Source organism: Acyrthosiphon pisum, chromosome X (genome assembly GCF_005508785.2).
Source record: "Acyrthosiphon pisum isolate AL4f chromosome X, pea_aphid_22Mar2018_4r6ur, whole genome shotgun sequence".
Classification (NCBI taxonomy): Eukaryota; Metazoa; Arthropoda; class Insecta; order Hemiptera; family Aphididae; genus Acyrthosiphon; species Acyrthosiphon pisum.
The window spans coordinates 58916181-58927745 of record NC_042493.1 but is presented as its reverse complement, the minus strand read 5'-3'; the positions used below and the strand labels follow the sequence as shown (position 1 = coordinate 58927745).

At 31.0% G+C, this 11565-nt stretch overlaps 1 protein-coding gene across 1 annotated transcript; it reads right to left on the bottom strand.

The window, feature by feature from the left end:
- Positions 1 to 6950: 6950 nt before the first annotated feature.
- LOC103310191 (neprilysin-2-like) lies at positions 6951 to 10162 on the bottom strand. The gene is made up of 4 exons (XM_008187604.3): positions 9165 to 10162; positions 8673 to 8843; positions 7844 to 8095; positions 6951 to 7414 (listed from the first exon to the last, which is right to left on the bottom strand). Exons 2-4 carry the CDS (start codon positions 8703 to 8705, stop codon positions 7352 to 7354), a joined length of 348 nt encoding a protein of 115 aa, XP_008185826.1. The 5' UTR covers positions 8706 to 8843; positions 9165 to 10162; the 3' UTR covers positions 6951 to 7351.
- Positions 10163 to 11565: the final 1403 nt, after the last annotated feature.

Below are 11565 nucleotides of genomic sequence, written 5' to 3'. Positions count from 1 at the left end.
GTTAATATTAAATTTTTCACTACTGCCGGCACCCCCGGAGTGCAACCCGTCTGGTTTTTTTTTTTTAGACTCACAGAGACAGGGATACACATATATTATTTGTTAATTTTATTTTATTTTTGGGTGAAAAAGTTAAAAAAAAGTTATTTCTTTACTTTCTTTTATTTTAGAAACAATCGAAAATAGCCATATTATAGAGCTCATTTTTTTGAACATTTTGATTATTCAATATTTTATTTTCATTAATCTCAAGATTTTTAATAATTTTTTTAGTTTAAATGTAAAACGGCAATAAAACTGTTTTTGTTCATGCGGCCAGCCCCTTCTAATGGATATATCCTCACGGGACACTGTATATATTTATTTTTATTTATTTAAGAATTTGATAACTGAGGGTTATCACCTGTTACTGTGGGCCGTGGGGAGGGTACAGTTGGTTTTGGATACGTGTGTGTAAGTGTCGCAATGATTTGTCACTAAAAACCTGGGTGGTTAGGTCACCCATTTACGAAATAGTGGCATCATAGTCAAAAATCTATTTAACTATGTAATTTCTAAAATGTTTAATTTAAAGTTATTATCTAGGGCATCTCATGTAGGTTTTTAGTAGAATACAAATATGAAATGATAAACAGTAAATGAAAAGTATTAATTAAAGATGGTCTATTAGGGGCATAGTAAAATAATAGGTACGTAAAATAATATGGTAGAATGTAAAAAAAATAAAAAATAAAACGTCTATAACCCATAATTCGACTATGGGCCTTCTAAGAGTCAGACGGTACGACGACCCTTGCAATAATTACAGTGTATGTGTTAAATATGGTATCATACATTTTAATAGTTTATGTAATAAGATATAAAATAATATACTAATTAGTATGATTGTACGTATGTTTTTACGCGTACCGGTACTGGAAGAAATTACTCGTTTACATTTCATTAGGTTGGCATCATTATATTATAAAAAATAATATTGTACAACTTTTGACATTTGAAGACATCATATATGTATAAAATGTATACATGATAAAAAGATTGTGTCAAATATAATTTGTATTATTTTGTACATAAAATATTGTATTGTATTTATTTTATTTATTTAACTGTTGTATTATTTTATAAATATTATTTATATTGTACTGTATTAATTATTATATTGATTATTAATTTATTTTTAATATTTAAACGATTTGATGAATTATTTTGTAGATATATTATTATTATTATTATAACAGAAATGGGTTAACAGATTCAGAAAGTACCAGATTAAGGTAAAAAATGGTGGTTGGCGGAATCGATAGGTTGTTTTTAGAATATCTGAACTGGCGGAGTTGATACTGGCGGGATCGATGCTACAATGGCGGAATCGATGCTACAATGGCGGAATCGATAGGGTCCCGCCATTAGACCCATAATACGATTCTTCATTTTAATTCGATAAAGGACATTATTATTCTGGTTTTGGTGCCTTACGGCTACAAATTATGTACCGTGTAGTAGCACTGTGCACTAATTATGGCCATAGAGGTTCATCCTGGCGTAAAGCAGACGTAGCTTTACCATCTTCTGGCTGGCGTAGCGAAATTACCCACAGCTGGCGATGTCCACGTCACGCGCGAAAGTGTTGTCCAAAGACTGCAAGCACAAATATTCACCGCATCGATAAAGGATAGTGAAGAAAATAAAAATAATAATACGATAACAACGGGTAAAAACGGGTTAAAACAATAGCAAAGCAAGACGCCAGTCGTTCATATAATGAGAACATACCGGACACAGCAGACACGACAGTCACAGCCCGTCGTTAGGTTAGGTTTCTAATCTTATCGTAATCTTAATCTCTCGGCTGCATTCAATAGCAAACACGTTATGTTATCCACCGCCGTAAGAAAAGTGAATAATAATTAATAACACAGGTAATGCGATATATTGCCGTTCTCTAGTAATCTCTGGATCTCAAAACTATTTTGTCAAGGAATATAATAACATACTTCATTACAATGAAGTTTTCTCGGTAAGCGTGGTCGTAGAAAATTCCTTTCAATTTTATATAGTAGTATAGATTATATTATATTGTTATTTTTTCATCATAGCTTTCAACACAAATTTAAAGTTCGACTTAGCGGCGGAAAGAGGGGAATATTTTGGCCAAGGAAAATATAAAAGTACTACCAGCCAACTTATTAATTTACCAAATATTAAATTTTAGTCAAATTTACTGTATACATCGATAGAAGCTTTGAACAGCTATGTTTCAAACTACAATAGCTTACACCTTGACAACAGCCTAATTACCTATATAACGCAATACAAGTGAATAATTTGAATTATTAATGTCACAATTTTTTTATATTTAATTATAAATCTTATTCAATAATAATATGCTTTTAGGCTTGAGTATTTTAATAATATCATGATTATCTAACTCGTATAGAAGATCCTTTACTATTTCCATGATCTAAAAGCTTCTAGTTCAATGTATACACTACAAGAATAAAATTACCTCACAAAATCGTTGTATGTACCTATAGGCTATATTATATATTTTTATTTTCTAAAAAAAATTTTTTCTATGCTTGCAATTTTTGAAGTTAATACTTGAGCTGATTTTATTAGAAAATGTCTGAACTAATTTTTATTAAAAATGTAGTACTATATATACGTACTAATCTGCGTAATATTGTATTATTTTACATTTTATTATTTATAAAAACGTTTTACTAAATTGTTATTATTGAATATTTTGACCTATATTCGCCACTGTAACAGCTGACAATAAGGTAACGAAGCAACCACCAACGTAAAGCAATAACATTTTCTCGCGACACAATTACGCCGGAACTAGCAACGTAAAAATAAGACTTCTTTGACCGATCGTGGCGGCTCGTATACCGCTAAGCTGGCATGGTTAGGCGAGCGAATGGAGAAGGTCTGCACGTCTAGAATATTATGGCGCTATCGCAGTAACGTTGGCGCATCTATAAAGCGATCGAGAACATTCTCGATAATTTTAGAACTATTCCCAACATATGTTAATACAATAGTGATTATAATAATTGGGAAATTTTCCTGATTTATTGGTCATCATGGAGTGTGTTCGGAAATATTATATAATATTATACCTACATAGGAACAATAACGCCACTGATTTTATCGGGGCCAATTAAAAGCTTTTAGAGCTTAAATGTTTGTTTCAGTCTGCGACTTATTTAGACAAAATGTATAATACAATAGCAAAAATGGGTATTCATTGACATTATATTATATTCCTTCACAGTTCACGATCACTTAATTTTGGTGGGTTATGCCAATAGTACAATGAAAGTGATAGTGGATCATCTGATCGGGCCTCTGTATCCTTTTGGTATGAAGCACGGACGTACATATGTACGTATTTACGTCCATGGTATGAAGTATTGGACTGTAAAATTTGTACTGTATCCTGTATCCGTAATTTGATAAGATATTGGTAACGTATCCCTATTTCTTACGATATTATAAAAACAGAAACAACACAATGGCCAATGGAAATTAATCATGAAATAATTTATAATAATTTATTGTTCTGTGATTTATACATGTTATAACTTTACTTTCCCCCCCCCCCCCCCGGATACAGTGTCAAGGCCTCAGTCACCCTATTTGACCAATACACAGTTTCTATGCCCTGGTTATGCTAATAAGCTTTCATAAAGTCTATAAAAAACACATAATAAGTATTAGGAGAGTCTCGTTTAACATTATATGAGAAATTGAATAGCATTTTAATCAAAATAAAATCTGTTCTAAAACTTTTATCTTGAATTTTTGTTTTTAATTTTTAGGGTTTTCGGGGAATCGTTTTAATATTTAGTGATGTTTATATATTAATTTTTATATATATAGGAAATTCAAAATATTAAATCTAGAAATATTTGGTTCATAATATTTCTAAATTAATAATTTTTAGGTATTTTTCGTTCAACCAAATGTCAAACTTTCATGGTAAACCTGTTTAACAGTATAGAGTGAAACTAAACGACAAATTAAGATTAGAACTATGCAAGTCATTTAACATTCAATTTTCTTCTATGTGGTCTTTCATTGAAGATATGTATATATATGTGCCATAACTGCAGTCGCGGATTGTGCCACCGGGAGCCCGGGAAGTTTCCCGGTGGGCTGGAGCCTGGTAATAACTATACGGCTCTATGATCCTAAAACTGATTTTAGAATCTATTTTATACTTAAATTTGTTCTTTTTTATTTTTAAAAATATTAGTTTTTGATAAAAAATATTATTTGAATTATCATCTAAGGGTAAAGACTAAAGATAACTCTAGTCAATTTCATAGTTATTTATTTATTCATGGTATTAGATTGATAGTTTTATAATACTGAAATACAAAACGGCCAATCAAAATTCCGATATTAAGCTCACCAACACTGTTGTAGGTACCATGTGTACAATGTACATTCAACCGTGCGGCGTGCACACGATGTAGCACATGGTCTGAGATTATGATGTAGCATGACAGCAACCGTTATGATAATATTGATACGTCATGATACATAGTATAGACTCAAAAGAAGTTATTAAAATTATAAAAAATAAAAGTGATTTCTTAAATAAAAAATTGTCATATTAAGTTTTGGAGTTTCTTGTATGTTCTACCCTTATTCAAGTTTGTAATTTGTATAATGTGCTAACACTGTCTATCATCACAATTGTTTATAATATCTTATGTCAAATAACATATTATATACATTGGAATATAATATAATTTATTGACATAAATTTATGTAAGTAACAAATTAGGAATATTAAATCATATAATGTACCATGTTTACATGCATCCATTAATTTGATTTAACTTGATTCGTATTGAATCAATTCAAATTAGAGTAAAAGTATACCTATATGTGTTACGGTGAAAGACGAAAATTGGTAAATGTCGTCATTCCCCGGTGAATGACGTCATTAACCAAAATGATTCAATTATGTGGGTAAATGTTGTAAAAACACATATTTTAAACTCAAATGTACATCTTTCACCGGTCATTGACGTCATTTACGAAAACTTGTGGTAAATGATGATAAATCTCAAATAATACACTGATTGTTTTAATATGGATACTGTTTAATAATGGTTGATGCCTCCGTTGTCACATTACAATATTTTGTTTTTAACACAGCCATCATCCTATTTCTACCACCATGCCCTACTGGGTACTGGCTACTGCTAAATGTGCCGAATGAATTACTTCAAACAACTCGTTTACTGTGACATAATATAAAACGTCAGTCATTTTCAACTATAGGTTTAATTAATTTCACTTTTCCACCAATTGTCACAGCATCATATTTATGCATAAGTCTGTTATTTGTTAGGTACCGTTTTTTTATGTGTTCCAATTTTTTTTTTTATTTTTTTTTTCTCTTTTTACTGTTGATAATTTTTTCGATTGCTGCATTAAATTTATTCTACATACTTTAATATTACTTTTAAATAAAACTACAACGCTAACTCGCACTCGTCGCATATACAAGTACTCGCGTAGAATTTACGAGTAAATACTAAACTTATATAGACCATTTCGTATTATTACTTGGCTTATCGGCGTTATGGATAGTCAGATTTTCGCTTGTTTATCTACTTCCGTAGTGATATTTTTAACTAACGAAGCTTTGTCGCTACGTAAAACCTATACACTTATTACTGATCGTTCGCATCGACACAAATGTGATGATACCGTATCGGTTCCGGCCTCTGGGATTAGTATTGATCAATTTAAACAAGAAACAATTATCAGAGCAAAGTGCGTAAAAAAGTTTCACTCAAGTTCAAACCTCAATTTTTTAACCGACATTTTTTTCAAGTCAACATTATTTTTTAAGTCAAAACTAGGTATTTTTTAAAATTCGATACGATTCTTCCCATAAATGTAATGAACATCATTCTCCAATTAAACTGGGGATAAACGTCAATAACCGGGGAATGTCTACATTTACAACATTTACAAATTTTTAGGTAAATGACGTCATTTACCGGGGAATGACGACATTTACCACGTTTACATCATTCACCGTAACATATGCACGTAAAACCGTGTTAGTATAATACACTACCGCCAAACCAGTTTATTTTAAAATGTTTACATGCACAATTTAAACTGATTGAGGTAAATGGAATCGATATTATACTGAATTAACAGCCGGAAGTTAACTAATTTGAATTGTGTTAAATCGGTTTTAGCTGTGAATGTAACCGTAGTAATATTTAACCTAACTAAAATTATTATTTTTTTTTAAATTTTACTACATTTCCACTAAATTGTTTGCATTAATGGTGTTTTGGGCCGGTGAAACGAAATTCTCCCGGGCCGGTTAAAATTCAGAATCCGCCACTGTCCATAGGTGGCACTTGGCTCTTATTTTTGTTGACCGTTTAGTGGGAGTGAAGGAGGGTGGTTGGAGGACAACAATTTACTCTTATCACAATTTACTGATGCATTTAAAATGATAAGTCTGACCTCTCGATTTTTTTTTTTTTTTGGGAGGGCCACTGCGATATCGTGACACCACATATACAGCATATGTTGAATTCTGTAATTGTATGGTACTACTGTATTAGTAATTGTATTAGGTGACATATTATACTCAATAACATAAGCTGAAAGGCGCATTCAGTGTATTCCTCACTACATTAGTTGTAGAAATTGACTGAAAGGTGTTTAAAATAATTGTTATAACATACAAAGGTGATAAGACTATAAGTTCCAAAGAAGTTTGCATACATACTTTTATGTAGAATAGTTATTTAACGTTTATTAAATAAAAAGTTGTAAGTATAATTTGATAAAGGTAATAATCAAAAATAATTAAATATTATTTTTTGTCTTAAACGTTATTTATAAAATTAATCTTTAAAACTGCGGTTAAAAAAAAATATATAGGTACACATACATAAAAAAAATTTGCACATTTTTATTAAGATCAATCGTTGTTGATTAGTCAAACTCATAAAATGTTATTAAAGAAACAATAATAATAATAATAATAGTTTTATATGCATGGCCAGACAGTGGTCTCACCCCAACTTTCACTTCTTGGCCTGGTTCATGATGGAGCCTAGAAGACATCGGAAGTCGACGCTGAAGTCTTCATGTTGGAGAACGGGCCATTGATCCGGAAAAGGAAGGGCAAATGTTTGCCGTACATGATCATAGATGCGTCATATTTCTTAAGATTCTTTTCGCACAACATATTGGCGTTGCTCAACCAGAACATCTGCCAAGGCGTGTACTCTTGGAGCCCGGACAGTCGCAGTTCGACGTCGTGTCCTTGAACTCACTCTTTGTAAGCGTTTTATGCTATGTTCAAGCCTACATTGTCTAAGATATTTTCGCCCAGCGTTTGAGTGCCGTTCACCTGCGAAAAATCAGTCGTTTAGATTAGGTCGTAGTCGGTCGGTGGGACGGTTTAAATAAGGAAATATCATGATGAGGAGGGGTTGAGATATGAGAATTGACTAAACATTTTAGATAATTTGAAAAACAACTATAAATTGTTTTTAAATAAAAGTTATCGGTGATTTTTAAATATAATTTACACCTGAACGACGATGGAATAAAAATGTGTCATATGCGAGGTGTCTGGTTGACAAGATACGCGTGGTCGTGTGGGGACGTTTTTAACTCATAAATTATAAATATATTATTGAATGGGATTATTGAGTGATACCAATGATAATAAGGAAAATATTGAAATTTTAATTTATATTCTTTGATTTAACAAATGATAATTGAAATTAAACCACATAAGAACGTAGTCTTAAGACATTTATTTTATCAAACACACCTTGAGACCGACTTCGTGTATAGTGTAATTTCCATATTGATTGATGAAACAGTTTTCCTTTTCCAAATAGCGGTTATTCGTCTCCTCTGCCCCCCAGTCTATCTCGATGCCATTCATATCATAGTGTCTGCCATCGTTATCAAAACCATGAATGATCTCATGACCAATTACAGATCCAATTCCACCGTGAATCGTGTACTGAGGACGATGATTAGAAAAAAAACGGACCTTGCAAGATAGCAGTGGGAAGTACTGGAAAATTAAAATAATTATAGTATAAAAAATATGGTTGTAATAATGTCTATGTTTATGTACAAATATGATATAGGTTTAGTGTTAAATAAAACAGTGTTCAGAAAACTCTTTTCAGATATATTCCATAATTCATAAAGTATCTATAACTCAATGTGTTAAATAAAAAATTCGCATTTAATAATATAAACAATTTGATTTTAATTTCAATACATTGTTTTGAGGAATTAGGTGTACCCAAAATATTGTGGTTAGATCAAGAAAATAATTGTTCGATAACTTCTAAATATTGTTATCTTATTTCAAATTATAAATCATTATTTTGGTTGCCTGTTTTTTTTAAAGGATTAATTTTCACCAATAACACAACACAATTGACAAGGAAGAATTAATAACTATAGTTATAGAATATACTAAGTATATAATATTTAGTATATATTATTCCAATATTACTCACTGATTTTGTTTTCTATAAGTATATAGTATGCATTTGCCTCTATTTCCCAACAATTTTCATAAATCAAATCCGTTATATCAACTGGTATAAAATACTATATGTTATTCCAATGATACTCACAGATACTGTTTTCCTGAGGGTTATAGAACGCATTTATATCTGCTACCGAACCACTATGAGAAACCCAATCCGATTTATTAATAGGTTTCATTAATTTCGAAAACTGATAGTTGGTGCTACATTTAGTCCAATTCAATACTGATGTATATAGTCTTGGTCGTTGACTTCCAACTAAGAAAAAACTTATTGTTAGTAAATAGTAACTAAATACTCATAAATCGTAACAAAAACAATTTTTTAAATGTTTTTATTATGTTTCGCATTCTAATCTCCTACGCGCTATAGTAACTAGTTAAGGTAAAAACTTGAAATTAAATTAACTTTTTAATTCGTTAATGCCCAGCCTTGCCAAAATGTATTTCGGCGATAACACTTTTATAATGTCGTTCTGTCGTATGATTTGGTTCAACATTTTGTTAAGAAACTCTTGCCACGGTATGCTTGGGAACTTTTGTTGTAGATCGGCGATTTTAATTGGGTTTAATAACTTACCGTTATTAAATAGGTCAAGTAGCTCTTCCTTTGTCTTCGATATCTTGGCCAATTCTATCTCGATATCCAATGATTCCCTCAGCTCATCGGTGGCCCTCTGCCGGTCAGCTCCAAAGAGCAGGTTTTTTTGATATGTGATTTCGTCCAAATTTTAACTTAAAATGAGTATAAAAATAAACTGTGCTTATGTATTTTTTAGATTTTTGGGTAACAGAATTGACTAGTTGCGTGGAATCTTGTTTTAAATTTTCAATCCTTAGATATAAAAGTTAAACATCTTATAAATTTTTAACTACAAAATAATTATTCAATTTTAAACTTGATAAATTGTGTTAAAATTTGAACTTCAAATACTTATTGATACGGCACACGTGATACGCGTGTCGATCGTAAATGAAATTTTAACTCCAAATTATGATGTAGATTAAAATAATTTCTTTATTTCTATGTAAATGAATATATATATTGTTTTGGGGAGTAGGTTTCAAGCCCATACAATAATAGGTATATTATATAAGCCTATATAATGTTTCGGGGTGGGATCGAGTCTTACACGTCGGGCCCGCTTAAACAAGTGGCGTTCGCTCGTGGGACTCGACCGGTATAGAGTGGCCTAAGCAGGCACGCCGGGGGGTCGTGTCTTACGTGGTCGCCCTGAATAGGGCGATTTTTGTTGCGTCGTTGATCGTCAGTTCAGTGTCCCGTGCTAATGGACAATCCTTGGCTGTGGATCCGGCTTGGTCCGTGGGTGATTTGTAATACGAGTCGCTGGTTTTGTTTGCTGCGTATCGATCGCCGATATATCCCAGTCGCAATGGTCACGTAGCCGCGGGAGCGGATAGCTGTCGTCGGTCGATGCGGCGTTGTGATGTCGCAGGACGGCGCGGTCGTTATAAGTGTGATTGTCGTGGAGCAATATATAAGACCTCTTTTGTATATTTTGTTCCGTAACATTATAAAAAAAAATTGTGCCTATGCATTTTTAATATTTTTCAACTACTATTGTAATAATATATCAGGAGCCTTGCATTAAATTTTCACGCTTTTTTACCCAACAAACAAAATTCTATTGTTGTTTATAGAAAAAAAACTAAAAAAATTTAAAACTGAGAATGTCCGTAAACAGCTTAAAAAGAGTCAAAATATTTTCAAAATTGTATGGTGTTTAGAAAATGAAAATATTAACATTCAGTGAAATTTTCAAATATTTACAGTCATTCGTTTTTTAATTACAATAAAATAAGAAAATCGTCACATGAGAAATCGAGCGAATATCAAATGTTGTAAAAATATGAATTTCAAACGCTCATAAAAATTTAATTTGATGTTCTTGTAGACATTTTTTTTTTTTTAAGGTAGACAATATTATGAGGAATCTTGTATTACATTTTCAAATCTTAGATTTAAAAAGAAAAATATTTATGAATTCTTAACTCAGAATAATTTGCTAATCAAATAAATTTGCTAATTTTTACATATTTTGTCCATTTTTGAACTTTAAATGCTAATAAAAAAAACTATGACTAAGGATTTTTAATATTTTTCAAATATCATTGTAACAATATAATAAGAGCCTTGTATTAAATTTTCAAGAATTTTTACTCAAAAAATTAAGTTTTATTGATATTCATAGAAAAAAACTAATAAAATTGGAAACTGAAAATGTCCCTAAACAGTTTAAAACAAATCAAAATATTTTAAAAATTTTAAAAATTTTATCATGTATAGAAAATGGAAATAGAAACAACCAGTGAAAATTTCATGTACCTACGGTCATTTGTTTTAGAGTTACTCTAAAACCAAATTTGATTTTGTCGAACCATTCCTGTTCTTCCTTAATTTTTATTTTGTTTTTACCTGCGTTTTTGAAAACCATTTGGAATTTTAACCTTTCCAAGATTCACTTTCCCATCGAACAAGATACTGTTGAAGAAATTCGAAGTTATTTTACTGTCCCAAACCGTGATGACACACAAAAATAAAAAAAAATAAAAAAACATTCATCGTTCCACTCTGAATCTAAAAATGTATATAGGAACGAGTTTTAAAAAAAAATGAAATAATGGAAAGTGTACAATTTTTTGAAGTTTGATTGGCCGAAATCATACTTTACAATGTGTAAAAATGTTAAATTAATGTAAAAAAAATGTCGTCATTGCTTCCTAAAAATGTATTATTTTTCATGTGGTGCATGAATGTCATTAGAAGCCTTGTGTTTACACGCATTACGTACATCTTGAATTTTATTGTTCACTGCAGTCTCCACCTATTTATTTTTGTTTTTAGTTTTCAGTAGATTCATAATTTAATAACATGTTTTAACCGTGGACGTACAATTTTTATTAAAACTCCCCAAACCACATTTCCACTATTACACACTCTAAATTTTCTGTAGGAACTT